Source organism: Misgurnus anguillicaudatus, chromosome 19, assembly GCF_027580225.2.
Source record: "Misgurnus anguillicaudatus chromosome 19, ASM2758022v2, whole genome shotgun sequence".
NCBI classification, from domain to species: domain Eukaryota; kingdom Metazoa; phylum Chordata; class Actinopteri; order Cypriniformes; family Cobitidae; genus Misgurnus; species Misgurnus anguillicaudatus.
Genome location: NC_073355.2, coordinates 44,876,932 through 44,903,733, shown reverse-complemented (window position 1 = coordinate 44,903,733; position 26,802 = coordinate 44,876,932). Strand labels below are relative to the sequence as shown.

General features: G+C 36.9%; 2 protein-coding genes across 2 annotated transcripts in view; both read right to left on the bottom strand.

Annotated features, from left to right (window-relative positions):
- Positions 1-7,595: 7,595 nt before the first annotated feature.
- Positions 7,596-26,802, bottom strand: part of LOC129436679 (butyrophilin subfamily 3 member A3-like) — a gene marked incomplete at its 5' end in the record, with an annotated part of 52,755 nt that continues 33,548 nt past the window's right edge. Inside the window, one exon of the mRNA XM_073856696.1 lies at positions 7,596-8,456. Coding sequence (XP_073712797.1) covers positions 7,903-8,456 — 554 coding nt within the window. The remainder of the gene's footprint in view (positions 8,457-26,802) is intronic.
- Positions 19,412-22,921, bottom strand: LOC129426072 (butyrophilin-like protein 3). The gene is made up of 4 exons (XM_073857925.1): positions 22,844-22,921; positions 22,591-22,638; positions 21,898-22,173; positions 19,412-19,479 (listed from the first exon to the last, which is right to left on the bottom strand). Exons 1-4 carry the CDS (start codon positions 22,899-22,901, stop codon positions 19,412-19,414), a joined length of 450 nt encoding a protein of 149 aa, XP_073714026.1. The 5' UTR covers positions 22,902-22,921.

The following is a 26,802-nucleotide window of genomic DNA, read 5'->3' as shown; positions in this document are numbered from 1 at the left end:
ATTGCTTAGTGAACACCCAACTGCTGTTAGCATCCCATTGACTCCCATTCATTTTGGCGTCACTTTGACAGCGAATAAGCTCACAGGCAATCTTTTACTGACTATGAGGCAAACGGGTGGATGTGAAGGCATAAAGTCAAGGGAGATTATTAATCAGAATACTTACCAAAATTTGCTCCTGTTCACGCTCGTGGTCTCTGCAAGGTAGGTGATTCAGATTTCCCGTGGCACGGCTATTAGAAGACTTACAATTGTCAGACAGGTTGCTCACGTGACATCTACGTCATAGCTCAGTTTGAGTCTGCGCAGTACGCTCGACACCCAGGAAGTGCGTGCTTCTATTTGACTTCACTTGTCTCCGTTGAATCCAATGGGGTCGCTGTGTCCATTTCTTTTACTGTCTATGCACGTGACTGGAGAGAGTCGATCAGGTTTGCTTTTGAATTTTATGGAATAAATTTCCCGCCTAATGTATTGAGGTCACGGTTCAAAAAATAATATGCGTGAATGAAAAAAATAATAAGCGCAAATTTGATCTTTAAACAGAATTAAAATAAAATTGCACAAAACTGAAAAACGAATGCTAAGTTATCCAAATTGCATACAAAATGACATTTTCTTTGTTTATATTACTCCTTTATTTCTTCTCTCTAATATTTTTTGCTCATATTTATTTGTTTTGTATGCTTGTGCTGTTTATTCTCTCGCTCTTATTTCCACACTCTGCGCTTGTTTTTCCAAAAGTTGCCGTTAGAGTTTCATGCAAATCAGGGCGGACTTAAGCGTCACCATTGGTCCGCTAGTTGTAGATTGACAGCTCCTTTAGCCAATCAGTTGAAGAGGAAGGTGACGTCCCTCCAGTGCGACTCCCGGCTGCATAGTCGTGCAGAAGAGGATGGATAACCGTCAGCTGGCAAATATTAGACAATTAAATATCATTAAACAAAATATTGTTAGTGTTTGACAGAAATACACTTATGTCTGTTGTGAGTACTCTTTGTCAGTTCTTTAAGATAATGTGTCATCCAAGTAAATGAAAGTCCGTTAACACGAATCCTTTTAGCTAGTTTAGGTTTAGGCAGTGGAGTGAGTCTTTGCAGTTTAAGGCTAAAATGAATTACATACATTGGCTTTACACATTCTATGCTCAGTACACTATAATGATAAAGTGATAATAGTTAAGTTATGTGCAAACGTATACAGTATAAACCAAAAAATATTACGATATCATAGGCATTCAGACCTTTCATATATGGCTGTCTGCTTTTTAGGACAAATACATTTATGAAATTACCATTGGTAGACTTCAGCCAAGTTGTACATCTGAACGATCTTGACAAAAAAAAAACATAATAGTAAACAGCCTGAATATCAGTGTGGTGCTTCAGGTTTTTATTTTGAATAAATGTACAGTAGTTTTAACATGTTATAAAAGGAAGCTTTGTGTTTACTGTAGGGGATTTCCCAATATTGATAAGAAATAAAGCATTTTCAAACCAATTGCTTTTGTTTTATTTTCAGACCCATTGTGTTTACTCGGGCATTACATTATTTGTATTAATACAAATAAATAATAAATAATACAACTCAACAATACAGAAAAGGCTTTGTTTATTATCTGTGCTAGGAACTGCATAACCGTTAAATGACACAAATTAAAATAACTGTATGCTAAATTTACATAAATTATAAACTGATGCTTTAAGCTCCAATCCAGCAAGCTGCACAAAATAAAACTAAATATATCTGCCAACAATCTCTGAATTGTGAATTTCCGTTAATAGTCCTTTATTGAGCCAATATTCATATTCTGACAGCATACAAAGAAAATAAGTTTAAAAACACTGCATTACTTTCTTGCATATGACGTGTGTGAATAAATAGATACACATAATATACTTTAAATATTGGACATATATAAATATTGGACATAAGGAGATTGGTTTAAGTAAGCAATAAGGTACGAGAGGCTGTGCTGCACCGTGAATAAGCAACGGCCGAAGGGCGTTGCTAGGCACGACGCGAAGCGGAGTGCCCGCAACCCCCTCAGCCGCTACTCATTCACGACACAGCACTTGCCTCGAGCACCCCACCGCTTTTATAAAACGGTTACCACACAATATTAAAGTAAAAAAAATATTAGTGCAACTTTCATGAAGTTAAATTAATAAAAGCATTCCTTCCGCTAGAAAAAATAGTCCCTGACTGCGAACAACAACATGAAAGTTCAAATAAAAACAACAAGCTGTTCTCAGACTTTGTCTCATTATATGTTTATGTGTTGCTAAGGGTGTTGCTAAGGGCGCAGTGATATTAAATTGAACCGGTGGGTGAAGCGGTCATAGCAGTGTTTTATTGCGAATAAAGCACACCTATTGACCAATCAGAATCAAGGATTGGAACTAACCGTTTTATAAAGATGTTTAAAATCTCCGGCTTGTCTCTTGGTGTGTCAGAGCCAGAACACAGAAATGGATCAAAGTAGCCAGATTTAGTGCAAAGGTTTATTTATCTCCACATATATTAAGATTATTAGGTGACAGGCAGGATTGTAGAAAGGCTACATGTGTTTCAAACTATACACGGGAAGGCACGTGTACAGTGAACAGTTTTATAGGACCTGTTGCAATAAGACCACGTTATATTGTGCCAAAAAGTTTGCAATATAAACGTAAATACAAATATATAAACATGCATTTAAATCCAGCACAACAGTGCCACTGTGCGTGTATAATGATCACATTAAAGAAAAAAGTATTCATATAACGGCATTTAATGTCTCATATTGCAATAAATGTACTCTCATGACTTCACATAACAGCATAAGTGCATGAATAAACATATAAAGAAGCAGGATTGATATGCAAACTGTACTATTATTACTTAAAAAAGGAAATATTATTAAAGTAAACTTTGAGGTAAATACGCTAAGCGCTAACCGCTAAGTTTAAATAAGCTCAATAACAGTAGAAAAATTAAATTTTCTCTCAAAACGGACTATAAATACCAATAATTATATTTAGAGAAACTGTACATGCATACTTCACTACCTGTGAATTAGGGATGCTAAACAATTAATCGTGATTAATCGTTAGCAGAATAAAAGTTTTTGTTTACATCACATATGTGTGTAAACTGTGTATAATAAATATGTATATATATAAATATGAACACATTCATGTATAATTTTAAGAAACATTTTTTTATATATTAAGTATTTATATTTATATATAATATAAATTATACATAAATATACAAATGTATATACACATGTAAACATTTCTAAAACATGCATGTGTGTACATTTATTTATACAAAGTTATTATACACAGTTCACACACATCTATGATGTAAACAAAAACTTTTATTCTGCTACCCAATTAATCGCGATTAATCGTTATGCATCCCTACTGTGAATATACAAAAAGTTATCTGAAATTATCAAAGCCCATCTGACGATTATCCATCTTCACCTGCACGATCGCCTGCTTTGAGTCGCACCGTGCCGAAGTGACGTCATCACCCTCTCTTCGACTGATTGGCTAGAGGAGGAGCTGTCAATCTAAAACTAGCGGACCAATGGCGACACTTAAAGTCTGCCCTGATTTGCATGAAAGTCTAACTGCAACTTTTGGAAATGCAAGCGCAGATTGTGGAAAATTTTATATGAGCAGAATATATTAAAGAGAAGAAAAAAATGAAAAATATAAACAAAGAAAACGTCATTTTGTATGCAATTTGGATAACTTTGCATTCGTTTTTCAGTTTTGTGCAATATAACTTTACATCTGTTTAAAGTTCTGATTTAGATTTGCGCTTATTATTATTTTATTCATGCATATTATTTTTTAATCCGTGACCTCAATACATTAGGCGGGAAATTTATTCCATAGGATTTCTCTATAACGATGGATAAAACGTTAAACAGAGTACAAATATGAGTCAATATCAATGTCAGAAGTGCTATAAAGATGGATTGATGGACATAAATATATATGATTTTCGGGTAAAAGTGAAGCACATATATCAAGTTTTAGAAGCGGTTTTAATGCGTTTGTTTAATGTTGCCGCCCACGTCCAAATTTGACAATGCTCTACTACAGTTAAACTACAAGAGCAGAAATTGACAATAAAAATGACATAATGTACTTCACATGATAGATAACACATAACAGATACATGACACGCTGGTTTTGTCATAAAATCTCAAAAGTGATTTGCACTATGGTTTATCAGTTTTAACTATTTACTGTCTTCATTTTAGATATGATTGGAATAAACACAGACCATCTAATTGAGATGAGTAAGATGGATGAAAAACATCAGAATGTAAAAGGAAAATGTAATGTTTCACAGAAACGATCTTTGTACAAAAAGTGTAAAAAGAGTTTCAAAAAAGATGGACGCCCTGCTGATCACAAGAGGACTCACGGCGAGGTGAAGACATTCAGATGTCAACACTGTTCAAAAAGTTTTGGAACAAAAGGTAACCTTAAAGTACATATGAGGATTCACACCGGAGAGAAACCGTTCAGATGTCAACACTGTGAAAAGAGTTTTACCACGGGCGGTAACCTTAATGAACACATAAAAACTCACACGGGAGAGAAACCGTTCAGATGCAAACTGTGTGGAAAAAGTTTCACAAGTAAGCATAACCTTAAGATGCACACAAGAGTTCACACTGGAGAGAAACCATTCACATGTCATCTGTGTAAAAAGAATTTCAAACGTAAAGGTCACTCACCTTACAGTACACATGCAAATTCACACAGGAGAGAAACCATTCGCATGTAATCATTGTGGAAATCGTTACAGACTGAAGTGTATCCTTAATAAACACATGAGAATTCACACAGGAGAAAAAACATTCACATGTCATGAAGGTGGAATGAGTTTCAGAATGAAAGGTCATCTTGATGCACACATGACAGTTCACAATGGAGAGAAACCATTAACATGCCAACACTGTGGAAAGAGTTTTAAAAGAAAATCTTCTCTTAATGCCCACATGAGGATTCACACTGGAGAGAAACCTTTCATTTGTTAACAGTATGGACATAATTTTACACGGGACAAAGCTCTCATAAATCACCAGCACAGATTTCATTCTAGAGAAAAGCATTTCACCGATCAGTGCAGTAAAGAGTTTACTTTGGCATAAAGATTCACACAACACTTCAAATGTGAGTTTTTCCCAGCACATATGTTTGAAAGCTCACAAGAAGATAAACGTTGACATGAGAGCACACTTGAGAAAAACTTAATGATAGAGAAAAGAAAGCTGACACAATGAGCAAACATCTGTTACACTGTCAGCTGTGTTGATCTTCAGACAAGTTTCTACATTCATCTACAAAGTATTTTTTTCTTTGACTTTTAAAACTCATACTAGATCATTATGATTGTTTTTAATCAGTATTGTACCTTATAATAGATTCTCTACAAGTGATCAAACTTTTCTCATCAAAGCCATACAGTGTTATTTGGTTACACACTTTTTATTGGTCTACATTTTTGTAAATTTGATTTTTATTTGTAGTAAACACATTTTTTATGGCCAGTGGCTGAAATGTCCAATACAACAATAAAAACATAGAAATCGGAATCACAGTAAAACATGTACTGTATTTTTGATAAGAACGATTTCTAGTTCTGACAAGTAAACAAATAGAATTTGAGAACATTACATATACGGGTGAGTCTTGCGAAATTAGACTTGTAAGAGTAAGGCTGCAGTCACACCAAAAGCGCTTTAAACGCTTTCAAACGCAAGGCGCGACGCACTGCCTTTTTAAAAAAAAAGAGCAGTGCGACGCGGCTTTTCATATTGCTAAGCAACCACCGAGTCAGCTGTCTTGTCAATCAAATATTGAAGCGTGAGCGCTCTTTTGCTGTTAACTGTCATATCAGCAGAAACTTTAAAAAGAGGACGCTTGCTCTGACCTTGTTTAAGGATGAGAGGTGCACAAACACACAGGAGAGAGTGAGCGAGTGGTGTCCGGTTCTTCAAAGCAACTGTAAACTTCCCTCACCACTACGTAAGGCCCGCCTCTCCCCTCATTCGATTGGACAATGGAAAGACACGAATGAAGTCAGGCGCTTCTCCGCTCTCAGCGCTCCTTCAAAAATGCGTGCGCGGCAGGTGGCAAAAAACCGCGCCCTGCCCATAGAATATCATTCAAAAAAAGGCGCCTGCAACTGCCATAAACGCTTTTGGTGTGACTGGCCCCTAAGAGTATCAAAATAAGAAGCATACAGTTACAAACATCTCTTCATGTACTATTTTGCACATGATTTCAAATGACATCATACAAACCAATTTTGTAGTTTGCCACATTTAAGGGGAACATTTTCATTACCGCAAAGAGTCCATGACTGGATTTGGGTTCTTTGACATGGAAATATTTATAATTAAAAAATAAAAAGCTTCAGTGCATGTTATACTATAAACATTTACAGTAAAGAAACATGTGGTATTGGGTGATCATTGGTAAATGTAGAGACAATAATAGTGAATATAAATGTGTCCAAGACCAATTTTCTCATCCTCTGCAACAATTTTCAATCATTGTTTAAGCCCTCAAGGAACTAACATTTTTTTAAAAAAATAGCTGGAAGGGACATAATTGACTGTGACACACAAGATGGCTACCAGGTAAGCAGTTCTTATTTTTTTCTCTCCAGATAAAAGTTAAAATTTTGTTTGTCATAGTACCTAGACAACTTTTTAGTTCTCATAACTGAAACATGATTTCGTAAATTTGTTAATGTTATATCATGTTGCGGTAATGATAATTTTTGATAATGATAATCCATATAATGATAATGACTTCACCCATTTAAAATGATCTCATAGGCCTACATTAGATTAAGCTTTGAAGTGTTGTACATCATTATGTGAAAAAAATGGACACAAAAGCACAAAAAAGACTTTTTGGTAAACATGATCATTTTTTAATTGGAATAGCAAAAAGAAAATTTGAATCAAATGGTAAAAAAATTAAATACTGAAATGTTTTTACCTGCAAAAGCCCAGCTAACATTTGTGTGTGATTTACTGTTTTCTACATAAAATCATCCTACATAAGTTGAAGGGTCAGAATGGCCAATTTAACCCATAGTTGGAATGTGACCTCTTCATTTAACCCATTCAGTGAGTTCAACACACACACACACAATGAGTTAACGTGACCAAAACTAGTAACACCTCTAGAGTCTTGTGTACAACACAATTGGTGTCCTGTGTGACGATCACTACACTTTAGATAAAATGTACTTTGTCCAGAGACTCTTTAGTGTTGCTATGATGGTTACACAGCTGTTTTTAATGCCTTTAATGAATCAAACATGTAAGGAAAACTACTCTGAATCCTTCTCAATGTGATCAATCCAGAATCTGAACTACACTCATCTGGATGATGTTTATACACTTCAAGGTCAAGGTGACATTATTGTCTCAGACAAGAGAAACACTGCTGCAAAAAAACTCACAACATACAGCCATCATTCAAACATTATACACAACTGTCATACATACATCAGCATCACTTTCTTAAAAAACAATACCATTATAAAGCTAAAATAAAAGTTTTATAGACATCAATTCAATGACTTTAGCTGGGTTTTCACAGACTGGATCACATATATTGAACATAAAACCACAACAGTTTGGTGGCCATTAGAACAAATGAGATAAAGTCTGGTGTGAATGATACAACTGTGTGATTGTAATTCATTTGTTTGGCTTGATATACAGTTTCACACGTATACATATGTTATATGTTCATTAAAATTACACACATAACTGTGTATAATACCTTTACAATTGAGTCTCTTCAAATGGGTTTGATTTACTCTCCAGAGAGGATTTATATTTTTAGATCAGATATTTATCAGTTCTCATGAGAGATCACTGCAGATGATGAGTGGTGCTTTTGAGGAGTTTTTAGAATAAACATTACCTAAAGAAACAACAGGATATAAGGTCTCATTAAAAGATTGATCAGTAAAAGAGTAGATATGACACATAGACTCCACATCATAAAAAGAGACTCGACCCTCCTCATAATCCACAAACACCCCGACTCTCTGAGGATCCACACTCAAGGAAAGAGAGACAGATGGATCCTCACTAGCCTGATACCCTCCATATCTCAAACCTGCCATCCAGTATCCATTCTCAGGATTCAGCTTGATCCACATCTTCCTCTTAACAGATTCTCTGGCCACACCCACAAACCACCTACTTAATCCCTCCACCTGCACTTCATAGTAAAAACACCCTGAGGTGAATCCTTCATTTCCAAGAACACATGAGCGGTTATTAAACTTGTTATTGGACTTTTGATCTCCATCATTCACTGTTCCTGATTGTTCTTGATATCTCACTTGTTTCCCATCATCAGACACAATGAGATGTCGATGAGCTGATTCAGGATCCAGAGTCACATTCACTGTTAAAATATTGAGATTTCTGCTTTACAGATGAATGTTGTAATAATGATAATAATAATATTATTAGTTTGTGTCTTTCTAGAACACAACATCACTTTACAGAGAAATAAACAAACATAAACACACTGCATAGAGAAATTTAACTGAAACAAAACAAAACAAACCTGAACAATAAATAACAACAAATGAACACAAATGAAATATATAAAGAGGATAAAAACAATAAAACCACATACAGTCTCATCTAACAGCTGTAGATCTATAACACTTTAATGATGGCATCAAACTTTAACTTACCTGCATATTTTCTTAAGAGTGATTTCACTAAAAACAGACAGACAGTAAAGAGTTAAACAGAGATGAAAACATTAAATGAGATTTGTTTTAAACTGTATTGCAAATGAAACTTTGTGTAATAATTAATCATTTAATAAAGTCATTGAAAACAAACTCACCAGTTTTAACAGTCAATGAAAGTCTCTCACGTTCTAGAGAGTTCAAGATTTAAAAAGAAAACAGATTAAGTAAAATAACACAACACAACACATGAAAATGAATTTAAAAACAAACATTAACATTTAAATATTTGGTCATGTTTTAATGAATGATTTTATGTTTGTTATGTTGTTTATCAGAATTTGATCTGATCATCTAAACTTAAATCACACAACAGACGCTGCTACCCAGTCTCACAAAGTTTCGTGATATAGTCACGTATTTTTTTTTATTCTTTTTTCGTGCTATTATCACGAAATTTCGTGTTTTTTCGTAGTCGTATAACGAATTCCTGTTTTCGTGTGATTATCACGTATTGGTTACTCGACTGTTTTTTCCTATTTTTAAACCATTGTCGCTTCGGTTTAGGGCCAGATTTGGTGCTTGCATTAGAATGTCACTTAATATATTGATCTATACTATTTTTCCTGATTTATTTTTTTATATGTCGCCTGGCGTTAGGGTTAGAGTTGGGTTTGGTTAGGGATGTCATTTTATGTAAATCCAACCCTAAACCGAAGCGACAATGGTAAGAAAATAGGACAAAACAGTCGAGTAACCAATACGTGATAATCACACGAAAACAGGAATTCGTTATACGACTACGAAAAAACACGAAATTTCGTGATAATAGCACGAAAAAAGAATCAAAAAAATACGTGACTATATAACGAAATGCAGGTGGATAAAGTTTCTGAACTCTTGATCATAATGACTGAGTTTCTCTCTTTTATCAGCAGTATCATCCACTGAGTGTTTCATATATTGAGTGATTATTTCAGCTTCAGATCAACACAAGAGTCAATAATATTTCTGCACTGATCCTCTTTACATATTAAACTCTTTATGTTCATCAATATTACTGAGATGTAATTTTATTTGAGATGATGTTAAAGTATCTCAGTCAGGTTGAGTACTGGACTCATGGGTCGCTACAGAAACTGTTTTATCTTCTGTTAATCTTGAAGTACAGATGACCGCACAACTCCTGATAAATGTTTACTGTAAATGACAACACACAGTCCAGGACCTAAGACAGCAAACAGCTTTAAATCATGATGTTTTTCTTATTGTGAACTGTGAACATCAAGACTGTTAGAAATACTCTTTATAACTTTATATAATTCATACAATTACAATACAGCTTGAAGTTCACACTGGACAGTGATTCTTGTCTTCAGTCTTGTGTCATTGATTAAACTTCATGTTAAGTGTAATTCACACACATTTATCACTTTACACTGTAAATATATTTAACACATTAACCTGATATAATTAACAACTACAGGGATAACAACTAATGTACAAACACCCAACATTTTTTTATAAATATTATTTTCTGGTTTGAATTTTGATTTTCCCACTTGACACTCGGATGTCTTTACAGGATAATGTGTGCAGTTCAGTTTACAGCACAGACCATAAACCTTTTAAAGGACAAGTTCGGTATTTTAGACTTAAAGCCCTGTTTTCAGATTGTTTATGGTGAAATAGAATGGTTTTGACTGAAATTTCGACATTTTTGGCTGCCCTGAGAATTTTTGCGTGTTTGTGTTTCAGCTCAGACCTCTACAATGTGTTTAATGGTGCACTGGAACAATCCTTCCTAAAATGCATTAAACTTTCGTTTACAAAGACATGAAACTCACCGAGTGGTCAGGGGTGTTCACTGATATGCTCATGTAACCCACTCAAATAATTGAATTGATGGATTGAATATTTCTGTCACTCATACCTGAGACTTAAGTGTTTTTTTTATTATCATTGTTTTTTTTTATTTGTATATTTTTTTTTACCTGATGCATATAACATGTTTAGTCATGTAAAATACATTTATATATATGTGTGTATTATTTTTTTTGTGTGAATTGCAATGGATTATTAGAGAAGTTGAGTCGAGTGATGCTGACGTCACTTGTGCGCCAGCTTGTGGTGAGAGATGTGCGCTGCATTTTGGCAGCTGCTCAACTTAATCCATCCTTGCAAATCTCTATCTAAATACATGCTAAAACTGTTTCATTGCGTTAGGTAAGGTTTAATCATTCTTATTTTCTGAATAATTTCTGTGTATTTTAATTTTTGATGTAAGATGATGATGGGTGATGCCATCTGTGAATCGGGCATAAAGTTTGCAAACTGAGTTTTTTTTTCTTTTCTTTCCTTTTCTTCATATTATTGTCATTGTTGTTTAAATAGTTTTGAGATTGTATTTAAACAATATATGTTTACATAATGTTTTAAGTTGAAAGTAATCAACGTTATGTGAATGTAGTGGAGTGACGCTGACGTCACTTGTGCGCCAGCTTGTGGTGAGAGATGTGCGCTGCATTTTGGCAGCTACTCAACTTAATCCATCCTTGCAAATCTCTATCTAAATACATGCTTAAACTGTTTCATTGCGTTAGGTAAGGATTGCAGCATGTGTTTGATGAAATTGAACTGTTTCATCACGCTGTGATTGTTTTGGGATTCGGGTCGATACGGACGCGATACGGTGGAATTTGCTACAGATGGACTGCACACTCACAGGACTCGACTACTAAAGTTCGTTTTTCTTCAGCGTTTGGATTCGTTTGGATTCGTTGGGAAATCTGTAGGCTTTCTCTTCTTTATATACACACACACACAGACTGAACTGAGCTAAACACATTTCTACCTCAAATTGAGAACTTTGGTACTTTACAATATTTGGATTCATACTGTTTGGGATATGTATATATTTTTTTTGTAACTTCAATTGTTGAATGATATCTTTTATTGTTCAATTGGTCAATTGTGAAAAGAAAGAAAGAAAAAGTTGCATAAACTTGCAATACAGTTCAAAGGTATAAAGAAGAAAAAGGGTAGTAAATACACTACTATTCACTCATGTTAATTCTTGTGTTCGTGCCTTTATTCAAGCAGTTATATATATAAATTAAATAAGATCTGATTTCATATAAGTGCAGACACACTATTCTTAAACTATTTTTTTTGTTGTGTGAGACCCCGAACCCGGGACTCCAAACATTAAGATAATCTGTTAATTTAGGTGTTTGGTGATCTCAGACCTAGTAGATATTTTTCCTCATTTTCTTTAAAGTGAATCCAACATATGGGTTACAGAATAGAGAGAGAAAAATTTGGCGCCCAACGTGGGGCTGCGCTTGTGTGATAAAATTAATCTTTATTAATTCTGTTATTTTCTAATTTTTTTTTTCTACTAACTGTCTTGAATATTTTTTTTCTTTTTCCTTTCAACATGGACTTGTGTAAGCAGTATAACTGTGATCCTGAAAGGTCTGTGTTACTTACCAATGTAGACCCAAATACTTCTCTCACGGATGTGAGAAGATTTTTCGATCACCTAGATGAGGTAGTGAAGACAGAATGGGTAGGTGACAGATTTTCAGGGGAGATGATTTGTGAATTTCAGGAGGTTGCTACCCCATTAATAGCAGAAGAAGAGTATCTGAGTGCTGATGGCAAAAGTATATGGAAAATTGTACCCTTAGATGCTGGACAGATCAAAGAGAAAAAGCATTCCTCTAACAGTCTGACAGCATCACAGACTACGTATACATGCCAAACCTTGGATGATATGGCTGATCAGCTGTTGGCACAAATAGAAAGTTTAGCCCAACTACACCATGTAGATGCAGGCGATTTAAGTATACAGGTTGCATCTAAACTTGCACGCAAATCTGACGGAGATGACAGAGGCCCTAGCACATCAACTCCCGCTCCGAGAAAAATCTGTGACCGCCCTGCAGTTATGGTAAATTCACGACTACAGTCTGCATCAAAAGTGTCCTTTGCAAAGCAAGCCGATCCACCTCTAATAGAGGCTAATGTAATGAATGAGACTCCTGTCACATTTACCATACCACAGGAGGTGAAGCGCGTAGTGGTGGAACATGTAGTTAAACATAACCAAGACTATCTAGGACAAGTATCCTCACCACATAAATTGAGAATGTTCTCAGGGAATTTTCCCAAGCCTAATGGTGAAGTAGACTTCACCACATGGCAGTTGTATGTGAAGCAGCTACTAGCAGATACTGCTGTGATGGAAAGACATAAATCAAGACTTATCTTGGATAGCCTACTCCCCCCTGCTTTTAATGTCGCTTTAAGCGTAGGCATGAATGTTAAACCAGAAGTGTATGCGTTGGAGCTAGATAAAGCTTATGGTAGTGTAACTGGTGGAGATGAACTCTACATACAGTTTATTGAGACGCACCAAAACCAGGGTGAGAGGTCTTCTGATTATTTGAGGTGGCTCCATTCTCTGATGCAGGAGGTAGTTGAAAAGAAAGGAGTGATTGACAAAAATTCGGATACACTGCTTCTTAAGCAGTTCATCAGAGGGTGCTGGGACGAAGTTCTGATAACTCAGTTGCGTCTTAAAGATTTACTAACAGATTTGCCAAAACCTGACTTGAGCTATTCTAGCTTGCTATTCAAATTGAGGTCTTATGAGCATGAGAAGCAGCTCAAAGAGAACCGTATGAATCTCCATTTATGTACGCCTAAGGTTAGAGCACAAAGCCAAGTGCAGTTAACTGTAGACCCAGGATTTGGAGCAAGTAATGCAAAAGAGAAAGACCATCTGACATTGACAAACCGTATAAAAGAGCTTGAAGCTGAGGTGGTTAAAGCAAAGGCACAGAAGCCAACCTCAGCTGAGACGTGTACAGCTGATCACCTTCCTGCAAATATGCCTAAGAAGAAAAGAGGCAAAGAAGCAAAACTATCACGCCCTGTGCCGCAAATACAAACTAGGTCACTGCCTATTAGTGGGTTTTGTTACCGTTGTGGCGAAGACTCTCACTATTTGCAACAATGTCCTAATCCAGTGAACGCAGCTTTGGTCCAGCAAAAGTTAGTTCAGAGGCATGAGCAAAGAAGTCCTCTAAATAGAATGCCCAATGCACATTTAAACACAGAGTAGCCTCTGTTGTGGAACGAACAGAGGCTGGGATTGTAAAAAGTTCCATTGAAAATACCAACCAGGTCCCTAAGGGGTTAATCGGAGAACCTTGGGAAAGCAGAGCTTGGCTAGATGGTGTTGAATGTCAGTGTCTAATCGACACTGGGTCACAGGTAACATGTGTATCAGAATCTTTCTACAACCAATACTTACAAAGTAGGGCCATAACTCCCATGAGAAATTTACTCAGAGTAGAAGGAGCTGCAGGGCAAATCGTTCCCTATTTGGGGTTCATTGAGATAGAAGTACAGTTCCCTAAGGTTGTTTGTGGGACGGATGCAGTTGTAGGTGCATTAGCACTTGTCTGCCCAGATCAAACCTACAGTGCTCATCTGCCCTTGTTGGTAGGCACGAATGTCCTCCGCCAGCTAATGAGTGATTGTAAGATGCTGCGGGGAAGTGAATATCTACAACAGCTCCCCATCGGCACCCATTGGATAGCTGCATATCAGGAGTGTGATAAGATTTTGACACATTGTAATAGGACACAGCACACTGCTCCAGTTAGACTGTCAGGCAGAAAGGCAGTAACTATAGCCAAAGGAGAAAAGTGTGAAGTAACTGGAGTCTATCGAGCTAAGGATTGTGGTAAGAGCAGGACAATGATACTCGATGAACCGCTGATGCAACATGTTCCAGGAGGTTTAGTAGTGGAATGTAAATTGATACAAGCAGAGCCGAGAGCTCGAAATAAAGTCAAAGTAGTCATTCGAAACGTTTCGAACCACAATGTGACATTGCAGCCAAAGGGAGTGCTTGCAGAGTGTTCAGCGGTGGACTGGATTAAGCCTGTCCCCATTCATGAAAACTCTAGCACCTCCCAAGTGATCACGTCTCTGATGGCACCGCTTTCAGCCAAGTCAGAAGACCCTGTGATTTTGGATTTTGGTGACTCTCCTATTTCTGAAGGGCTTAAAACCCACATCACTGAAAGAATAAATTGTGAAACATCAAGCGCATTTTCAAAGCATGACTTAGATGTGGGGCGGGTGTCAGGAGTGGCACATCGCATAGAGTTAGTTGAACATGTCCCCTTTAAAGAGCGTACTCGGCGTGTCTCTCCAGCTGATTTTGAGGATTTGAGGAAACACTTATTAGATCTGCTTGCTAGTGAGATTATAGAGGAGTCTAACAGCCCATATGCTTCCCCAGTAGTACTGGTGAGGAAGAAAAATGGTGACTTGAGAATGGTGGTAGACTACCGTAAGCTTAACAAGTTGACCAAGAAAGATGCATACCCTCTCCCTAGGATTGAGGAGACATTTGCCTTGTTGTCAGGCTCTAAATGGTTTTCAGTCCTAGACTTAAAGAGTGGGTATTATCAGCTGGAAGTGGAAGAGAGTGACCGCCATAAAACGGCATTCACTACACCGTTCGGGAACTGGCAATTCAAACGTTTACCACAAGGGCTGACAAACTCTCCTGCAACTTTTCAAAGGACCATGGAAAAGGTCATGGCTGGTCTGAATTTGCAGGAGGTTATAGCTTTTCTTGATGACTTGATTATTTTTTCTGACACCCTTGAACAGCATGAGGATAGGCTCATGAAGGTACTCCAACGGATTTCAGCTTTTGGGCTGAAGTTGGCACCTTCCAAGTGCAAATTTTTTCAAACCTCTGTAAAGTATCTAGGGCATGTTATTTCTGCTCAAGGTATACACCCTGACCCGGACAAAATTTCAGCCATAACTGAATGGCCAGTCCCAAAAACTGTCAGAGAATTGAGGTCATTTCTAGGATTCACAGGGTACTATCGTCGTTTTGTTGAGGGTTATTCTCAGATAGTTAAGCCCCTCAATGCTTTATTGCAGGGTGAGTTCTCTACCAGACATTCAACTTCATCTTACCGTGGTAAGGGTAAAGTACAATCTCTAGCTGGAAGATGGGATGATAATTGCCAAGCTGCTTTTGACTCTATCATACTGAAGCTTACAACAGCACCCATTTTGGGTTTTGCAGATTGGAGGTTACCTTATATCCTCCACACTGATGCCAGCGTCAGTGGCATAGGTGCTGCTTTATATCAAGTTCAGAATGGGAAGACCAGAGTAATTGCCTATGCCAGCCGTGGCCTTTCAAAGAGCGAGAAAAACTACCCTGTGCATAAGTTGGAATACTTAGCACTAAAATGGGCTGTGTGTGAGAAATTTCACGATTTTCTGTATGGTACAAAATTTACCATATTAACGGACAACAACCCATTAGTGTATGTGCTCACTACAGCAAAATTAGATGCAGCTGGTCATAGGTGGCTCTCAGCCCTGTCAATGTATGATTTTGATATCAAATACAGAGCCGGCAAAACTAATGCTGACGCCGATGGGCTCTCCCGGCGTCCTCAAGAGCCATTAATTGATGATGCAGAGACCATCAGTATGGATGAGCGAGTAGCTAATTTGATTAATAGAGCAGAATGTGCAGAGGCTGAGTTTGAGAAGTTTGATCAGGAAGCTATTAAGACCGTGCAGTTACAGCATTTGGCTTATTGCGAGACACATACGGTACAGTCAGGTATGGAAGGAGACCTGCAGGAAGGCAACATCAGTCCGTCTCCGGCTGTAGAAATGCTTCTTTGCGATGATGATGTTGTCCCAGATAGCCTGATTGAGCCTTGCCACTGGCCTGGACAAACTGCTTTACCCAGTATGACTCCGGCAGATTGGTACAAGTTACAAAGAGAGGATGTCTCTATCAGGAGAGTAATCAACCTGGTCGAGTCTGGTGAGAATTTATCTCGAGCAGAAAAACTCAAAGAATCACAAGAAGTGAATCTAATGCTGAGAGAGATACACAAAATGAGTTTAGTTGAAGGTGTGCTATATCGTATGGTATCTGATCAGTATGGCCAAAAATATGGACAGTTGGTAGTTCCCCATAGTTTCAGGGAAAGGGCTCTTGAGGGAGTTCATGATGAAACTGGGCACATGGGGTATGAAAGGACTTTGGAACTAGCAAGAGCTCGATTTTATTGGCCTAAAATGGCAGAATATGTGGAAAGAAAATGCAAAACATGTGAGAGGTGTGTGAAGAGAAAAGCTCGGGCACAAAGAGCTGCAGAGCTAGTAAACATCAAAGCATATGCTCCTTTAGAGTTAGTCTGTATTGACTATCTGTCCTTAGAGCCAGATTCGAGTGACACCCGTAACATTTTGGTCATTACGGACCATTTCACAAAGTTCTCGTGGGCATTTCCCACAAAAGATCAAACAGCCAAAACGGTGGCTTCAGTGTTGTGGGAAAATCTTATTTGCAATTTCGGTTTTCCTAAGAGAATTCACAGTGATCAGGGTGCCAATTTTGAGTCTGAGTTGGTGAAAGAATTGTGCACAATAGCTGGGGTTAAATCACGCACTACACCCTATCACCCTAGGGGTAACCCAGTAGAGAGGTTCAATCGGACTCTCCTTGATCTCCTGGGAACCTTGAGTGATAAAAAGAAAGAGCAATGGAGGAAATATGTTCGTCCCCTAGTCCATGCGTATAATTGCACTAGGAGTGATGCGACCGGAGAGTCTCCTTTCTTCTTGATGTTTGGTCGTCAAGCTCGCTTGCCGATTGACCTTTGTTTTGGTATTAACCCAAAGGGGCATAACCCCACAACTCATACTCATTATGTGACAGAGCTGAAACGACGGTTGAAATATGCTTACCAGTTGGCTGTTCAAAATGCTGAAAAGCGACAATTGATGAATAAAGCTAGGTGGGATAGTAAGGTGACAGCGGCTGCAGTAGAAGTTGGCGATCGGGTTCTTGTAAAGAACGTCAACATCCGAAGAAAGCATAAAATTTCCGATCGTTGGGAATCTGTGGTATATGTGGTGGTAAAGCAGCCTAATGCAGACATCCCTGTGTATGTTGTTCAGCCTGAAAGTGGAGAAGGTCATGAGCGTGTCTTGCACAGAGAGCTTTTACTCCCCTGTGGGTTTCTCCCACCCTGCACTGATGAGATCAGTGAAGAGTCTGCAGTTGTGGAAGGTGCAGTTACTCACAGGAGGAGTAAACGTGAGTTGGGAAAGAACTCAAAAGCTGAAAGTTGTGATGAAGTAACAGAGACTGAAAGCACCAAAGTGATACTGAACCCTTGTGCCCCAGAGTTTCAGTTGGGGGTAACATCACAAGAGAGTTCTGATGCTTTGGCGTCTGATAGTTTGCTGAATGTACAGGCAGAAATTGAGCTGTCCCAAAGTAATAATGATGTTGATTTGGGGAACCAATTGAATGAGGGCTGTGAAGGGAGAACTCAGCAGGAAGTATTGTCATGTGTGGACAATGACAATGAGCAGTTAGAACATTCTGGAGAGTTACCTGCTGAAGTGAGCTCTGACATTCCTGTTGCCTTGAGAAGGTCACAAAGGGACAAGAGACCTCCAAGTAACTTGAAAGATTTTGTATGGGAAGCACAGTGTGGAATGCAAAATGCAAATACAGGTGTCATACCAAATTATGTTAGTCAAGTAATTGAGATGATGCAACAGCAAATGAGAGTGCAACAAACTCAAAGTGATTTGTTGTTTAACCTTATGGGTCATGTATCAAATTAAGTATCACAACTCAGAGTGGAATGTTTTTGATCCTTAAGAGTTATGCAATCTATAAAGTGCCTGATGAGGACATCAGAATTTGAGCAGGGGAGGATGTAACCCACTCAAATAATTGAATTGATGGATTGAATATTTCTGTCACTCATACCTGAGACTTAAGTGTTTTTTTATTATCATTGTTTTTTTTATTTGTATATTTTTTTACCTGATGCATATAACATGTTTAGTCATGTAAAATACATTTATATATATGTGTGTATTTTTTTTTTTTGTGAATTGCAATGGATTATTAGAGAAGTTGAGTCGAGTGATGCTGACGTCACTTGTGCGCCAGCTTGTGGTGAGAGATGTGCGCTGCATTTTGGCAGCTGCTCAACTTAATCCATCCTTGCAAATCTCTATCTAAATACATGCTAAAACTGTTTCATTGCGTTAGGTAAGGTTTAATCATTCATATTTTCTGAATAATTTCTGTGTATTTTAATTTTTGATGTAAGATGATGATGAGTGATGCCATCTGTGAATCGGGCATAAAGTTTGCAAACTGAGTTTTTTTTCTTTTCTTTCCTTTTCTTCATATTATTGTCATTGTTGTTTAAATAGTTTTGAGATTGTATTTAAACAATATATGTTTACATAATGTTTTAAGTTGAAAGTAATCAACGTTATGTGAATGTAGTGGAGTGACGCTGACGTCACTTGTGCGCCAGCTTGTGGTGAGAGATGTGCGCTGCATTTTGGCAGCTGCTCAACTTAATCCATCCTTGCAAATCTCTATCTAAATACATGCTAAAACTGTTTCATTGCGTTAGGTAAGGATTGCAGCATGTGTTTGATGAACTTGGACTGTTTCATCACGCTGTGATTGTTTTGGGATTCGGGTCGATACGGACGCGATACGGTGGAATTTGCTACAGATGGACTGCACACTCACAGGACTCGACTACTAAAGTTCGTTTTTCTTCAGCGTTTGGATTCGTTTGGATTCGTTGGGAAATCTGTAGGCTTTCTCTCCTTTATATACACACACACACAGACTGAACTGAGCTAAACACATTTCTACCTCAAATTGAGAACTTTGGTACTTTACAATATTTGGATTCATACTGTTTGGGATATGTATATATTTTTTTTGTTATTTCAATTGTTGAATGATATCTTTTATTGTTCAATTGGTCAATTGTGAAAAGAAAGAAAGATAAAGTTGCATAAACTTGCAATACAGTTCAAAGGTATAAAGAAGAAAAAGGGTAGTAAATACACTACTATTCACTCATGTTAATTCTTGTGTTCGTGCCTTTATTCAAGCAGTTATATATATAAATTAAATAAGATCTGATTTCATATAAGTGCAGACACACTATTCTTAAACTATTTTTTTTGTTGTGTGAGACCCCGAACCCGGGACTCCAAACATTAAGATTATCTGTTAATTTAGGTGTTTGGTGATCTCAGACCTAGTAGATATTTTTCCTCATTTTCTTTAAAGTGAATCCAACGTATGGGTTACACTCACACAAAAATCGCTGCAGAAGATGCTTTCCAACAGCTGTTTTAGCACTCGTTGTTAACTTGTGGACCTATTTTTCCAAACGCCTCACACCCGTACATTCTTCCGCTTAGAGCTTGAATAATAGACACTCCAGCCCAGGTGGTGGCGCTAATCCGCCATTGAAAATTGCAAGAATAGAAACAAAGTTCCCGGCGCGGAGTAATACCGTACCTCACAGCACAACTAATACAAGTCAATGGAGTTGGACAAAACTACGATAAAACCTGTTGTAGTGCGTCTTTTGCGGCGATTTTTGTGTGAGCATATCAGTGAACACCCCTGACCACTCGGTGAGTTTCATGTCTTTGTAAACGAAAGTTTAATGCATTTTAGGAAGGACTGTTCCAGTGCACCATCAAACCTATTGTAAAGGTCTGAGCTGAAACACAAACACGCGAAAATTCTCAGGGCAGCCGAAAATGTCGAAATTTCAGTCAAAACCATTCTATTTGACCATAAACAATCTGAAAACAGGGCTTTAAGTCTAAAATACCGAACTTGTCCTTTAAGCACAGTATGAGAAGTGAAATCTCAAATCTGTGTTCAGTTGAAGATGAAGTGAATCTAAAAACTTCACACTGAACTCCACTAACTGATGAGATGTTCAATGTTGACAAAAACAACATTTCTTTTTTATCTAACTAACATTTGGTCACACTCTATACAGTACATACATTATAATAAATATAACAAACATGAATGTTACCTCTGTGTCTATAGATGAACACAGCGATCAATATTACAGCGATCACACCGAGCACAGATATAAAAGAAATCATGATCCCTGATGACCTCAAAGAGTTAAACATTTTACCTGTAAAACAAAACTCTCTTTATCTTATATCATTGATTATATTCACTTAAATTATGAATATTTTCATGTATTACTGCATCAAATCATCATAAGTAAGGGATAATGTAGAGGCAGCCGGTAGTTATTGGGAAATAAGCCCCGACAGTGTGATCAGGACCCGACGCGAAGCGGAGGGTCTTGTATCACACTGAAGGGGCTTATTTCCCGATAACTACCGGCTGCCTCTACATTATCCTGCTTATTACACGGCTACTTGTCACATAAGAAAAAAAACGGACATGAATATGAATTTGAAACATTTTATTGGCATATTTGTTTTATATTAACATTTTTATCCTTCCGCGAAACTTTGCACAGATGCATAAAATGATCGTAATAGCTTATTAAGATCCTCTGCTTCATACTTGTCTGTCTCCATTTTGTAGCTGTCATGCTCTATTTTGTCAAGTTCAGTCTCAGTAGCTGTCTGTGTCTTGTCGTGGTTGTCCAGTGTTTGTCACAAGATGGCGCCAAACAGACACTAATCTTTATTGATCTTTATTGGCGCGGAGCGATTTTACTCGTACAAGTACACTATAAAAAACAATCGGTGCAACATAGCACCAAAACCGTCGCCCCGGATCGCAACGATAGAAGAACCACTCCTAGCGCCATACAGCACCGGTGAAGAACCAGTGAAGCACCAGTGAAGCACCAGTGAAGCACCTGTGTAGAACCATATAGTGCTATGTAGAACCATATGTGGTGCTATATGGCCCCTATATGGTTCTACACTGGTGCTTCACTGGTGCTTCACTGGTGCTTCACTGGTTCTTCACCGGTGCTATATGGCACTAAAATGGTTCTTCTATCGTTACGATCCAAAGCAATTGTTTTGGTGCTATATAGCACCGTTTGTTTTTTTAGAGTGTAGTACCAGCTATGCGTTATTACTTTGGAGCGATTATTATTTGAAAAGAACGAACCTGCAAATGTCTCAACTGACCAATCAGAATCAAGCATTCCAGAGAGCCGTGTATTAAGATTAAATAAACAACATAACTAGAATCAGTGTTTGTGTACTTACTTGATGTAATAATCTGAGTCTCCATCATGTGATGTCTCAGTTTGACTCTACAGTGATATTTACTGTCTCTGTTATATACAGTGATCATGTGTTTCACTCTGAATCCATCTGTGTCTCTCTGTTTGTCTGTAGTTTCAGATGTCAAAGTGACTCCTTTACTGTTCAGCCACACAAGTTCAGGTTTAGGGTTCCAACCTTTAGATTCACACTGAAGATGAAGTCCACCAGAAACATCAAATCCATCTACAGTGATGAGTGGAGGACTTCCTACAGTTTCTACACACATCAAGGGTAAAAAAACATTATTAAGTGATTATTTTATGATTTTTTTTTTCTTTTAGCTTGTTGTGATTATGAAAACATACAAGCACTAAAACCAATACTGAAAATCACTTTGGTCACCTTCAACTCGGAGATCAACAGTGATGTCATCACTCCAGGATTTATACTCAATAAAACACTTATAAAGTCCTTCATCAGAGATCTGAACTCTTGATAGTTTAAGTGATGTGTTTCCTTTCTGTAGTTCATCTTTAAACACTTCAGTTCTTTCTCTGTACGACTGAAGCTGATTTGTGTTTTTATCTTCATGATCTTCATAGAGATGAACTACTGAGTCTTTGAGATCAAGTCTAAACCACTCGACTCTCATATTTACAGCACTGATGTTGGGTTTAAGAATCACATCCTTACCAGGTATAGCGATCAAAGGAGCTACAGGTCCAACAACAGCAAACTGATCTGTTAGAGACAGAAAACAGAAATCTGCTGTCAGAGAGGTGTGGTTTCATTATGTTAACATTAAATAAACCATTCATGCAAAAAATAAATAGTCATTTTTTGTAACAATGGCCTTGTAAACATTCTTCTATTATCAGCTGTCTACTTTTAGACAGTTTTATACACAGAAAAGTGAATATGTTAGTTATAATGTGTGAATCTTTACCTGCTGTTGAATCTGTGATTCCAATAATAATCATCAGAGTCACACAAATGAACTCCATCACTCCAAAACACAGCTTCTTAAAAAACATGACAAAATAAAAAATGTTTTTAGACACAAAACTTTTACAAAAATAAGTACAAACACAAATTTTACATTCATACATACAATCACTTTCTCTTTCAATAAAACGAAAATGTCTAACAAGTCAGACAGAGTTTTAAATTGATTAACATGACAGCCTGGCAATCAGATGGCACGCAGATACCCACAAACAGGGCTTTACAATAAATGATGCATAAATGAGCAATCTGAAATAATTAAAAAAGGTTTAACTCACTGAACCTACAAGTTCATCCTGTAATGCTAACATCTTTTATTCAATACTGATCATATGCACACACATTCAAATCTTCATCAACATTTGCAATAGGATTAAACGTTTACAAGCAGGTAGTAAAAAGAAAAGAGTCAACACAACCTCACAAACATCACAATGAAACAGATTTTTAGGTTAATAGCTGCACATTACAACACTGCTCTAATCCTTATTCATTGTATTTATTCTTTAACCTAATTTACATTCAATATATGTTGAAATCACATACATGACCTCTCAGCTACACTAATGTTAGACTCACACAGACTCAGTTAATTAATCATTCTTACCTTCAGCTCAACATTAAGTTACAATCGTCTAAAGCGTCTGAATAAATTCTGATCATGAGAGTTTGTGGGATCAAGCAGTAACTTGTTTAATTTTACTTTCACTTTTGATCTCATACTTGAAGTGCTAACACGGCTCCTCCCATCAATCTGATAAACAGGAATCTGAATTCATTTTCTCTCGGTATGTGGACTAAAATCTTTAAGCTTTCAGGGTTTAACATGAATTTGTGGTGTTTTAGGTGTGGAATGGTCACAGTCTTACTGTTTCATGGGTCAATATGTTGTATTGCTATGAAATAAACTAAACTACATAATTTTGTAGGTTTGCAGCCATAAAACCTTGTAAACCAAATATTGATTCCCTTACAAATGATAAAAATACAGATTTTATTGTATTTATTAAATAATTCACATGAACATACAAATAGCCTATATACTTTCCGTACATTTTGCCTTGGCAGTAAAAAAAGTCTTATTTGGCTATAAAAAGGACAAACAACAAAATTCAAAACAAGCGTATATCAGGCTAAATCTCATACAAAACACCTAAATGTTCAGATTGCATTGTACACAATATAAAAAAGTAACAATTATATTTGGTATAAATTAAATTAAGATTTTTTTTAGAAGATTATGTGCGTTCTGACATTTACATCATTTAGCTTCAGATATCTTTAAAGACAATAACAGTTTTTATTTTCAGTGCCACAGATATCAAAACTTTAGACTTCACACAGTTTGTGTGGTGATTTATTCAGTGTGAAGCCCACAGCTGGAGTGAGATTCAGTTCATCTTCAGCAGGGACGTGCACAGACATTTTGAGGGGCAGGGGCTCAAGTGAAATAAAGGGCACTTCTCATAATTATGTATATTTTTTCTTTTTTTTTTAACAAAAAGTATATATATTAACGCAATTCTGACTTCCTTTTTAAAAAATATATTAAAAAAGTTAATTAATTTTATCTTCCTCAAACTCACGCAATTGTTTAATTTTCAAAAGATGTCTACAAAATAATCAGTTGTTCACACAGACACCATGGTCTCCTTAGTAGTCTAGGTTTATAGAGCAGGAAAGGAAGCCATTACACAATGTGCATGTTTTGAAAACATTAAATTACACATTAATTACAAATTTGTTAAAATGCTAAAAACAAAGTTGTGACTGCTGAGTTAGCGCTACATGCCAATAAATGCTATATCATATGCTAGCGTTTAGCTGATTAGTTGTTAGTTGTTACTCAAAATGTATTTTTATCTGATAAGGGCTCAAAATATAAGGTCTGTTTACTAATGTGAGCTTCTGGCATGAGCCTCAGAGCAGGGCTCAACATTATTATTCATGTCCCTTTTAAATATGGCAAAAATAGACAATTAAATTCAAATGACAAATTCTAGGGTTGTAAATGGACATGTAAAAACGTTTCTGGATAATTTTTGCTCTTAATAAAGCAACATTCTATGTAATTGTCAAAGAACAATTTAACATATTATGGCAAAACATCCTATGGCACCTTTAATCTTAGGTTTCATATTTATTAGGGTTACACATGTCAGAAACAAGAAATATAGATTAGGCCTATTTTATTTGTATTTTATATTTTACTTTTTTGTGATGTCAGTGAAAATTCAGACTGGGCAAGTAAAATACTGAACCATCAGACTGCAGTCAAGCCAGCTGCCACTCCGAAAAAGACGGTCAAACTAGCCCCCCGTTTTTTTTCTGTGTGCACATAAATTAGACATTACGGTAAACGCACGAGAGGAATGATTTCAAAATAAAAGTTTCTCACTTAATCTGCTGATATTTCTGTTGCATTATGTGTCTGTTATAAGTAATTGCTAGGGTATTATGGGTGGTTGCTAGGCTGTTTCTCTTGCATTCTGTGTAGTTGCTAGGGTTCTATCCACACTTTTCCTGAGGTAAATGCGGGCGACGCCATCTTGAGCTCAGATGGGTAAAACTTCCGGTGAGCCACTACAGCTAATAATAGTCCTATTGCGAGGGATACGAGTCTGACGTTTTGACTGGCATTTTAATGCTTATTATGAAATCCAGGAAGATCGGCATAATTTGTGCAGTTAGGGGTTAACATAATAGATGATACAAACGCAGTAAACCTTTACAAAACGGTTGTTTTAACTGTAATACACGCTCAAGAACTGAATGTTTATGTGGCGCACGTGCATCTATTAACAGTATCCACACATCCATCCAGTAAAACCTTTCATAGAAACTGACAGTGAACAATAAATACAATAATTATTCAAAAACAACATATTATGCAGATATAAATATGCTGATTTATTTATTCTGCTACTAGGGCCTATATATTATTACAAAAATGAGATTACAGCACATAATATATAGCCTACGACATTAACTGCTTATTAGTTAATGTTTATAATAGTTCGTGATGTGTTACGCATACCGTTACTTTTGTTGTGTTTTAAATAAATTATTTAAGCAAATAATTTCATAAGCTCATGTCTTATTTACTGTATAATATTTTCATAAAACGAAATCTGAAAACATGTAATAGGAGTTTAATATGTTTATTATGGTTTGTTTAAATAACATTGTATTGAATGAGAAGCATAAGTTACTGCTGCTGTCGGATCGCGTGAAGCTTGATGTGTAGCCATAAAAACTCAAACAAGTCGATTAAAATTGCCGTTTAAAAAAACCTCACACCAGGGACAGTTGTGACATTTTAAACCATCACCTGAAACGTTTAAAAACAAGAAGTCTCTGTATATTGCATGTATTAAACACTCGACTGACTGTCCCACTGTAGAGATACGGCATGTCTCTGTGCTTTTATTTGCACATTGAAGATCCGTCGCCCCCGAGGAACAACATGAAACGATTGAATATATCTTGATGTATCAGGACACTTCTTAATTTCATCCTCACACTGGTTCATACATGAAATTATGACCGTAATCATCATGGAAATCACCGGCTCTGGTCCAGTGACAGTACGCGCCGGAAGTCGCACCCACAATTCGCGCAAAGCGTCATGGGGCGTAGGAATAGTGTGGATAAGTGGTTGCTAGGCTGTTTCTGTTGCATTCTGTTTGGTTGCTAGGCTGTTTATGTTGCATTATGTGTCTGTTTTAAGTAATTGCTAGGGTATTATGGGTGGTTGCTAGGCTGTTTCTCTTGCATTCTGTGTGCTTGCTAGGGTTCTATAAATGGTTGCTAGGTTGTTTCTGTTGCATTATGTGTCTGTTTTAAGTAATTGCTAGGGTATTATGGGTGGTTGCTAGGCTGTTTCTCTTGCATTCTGTG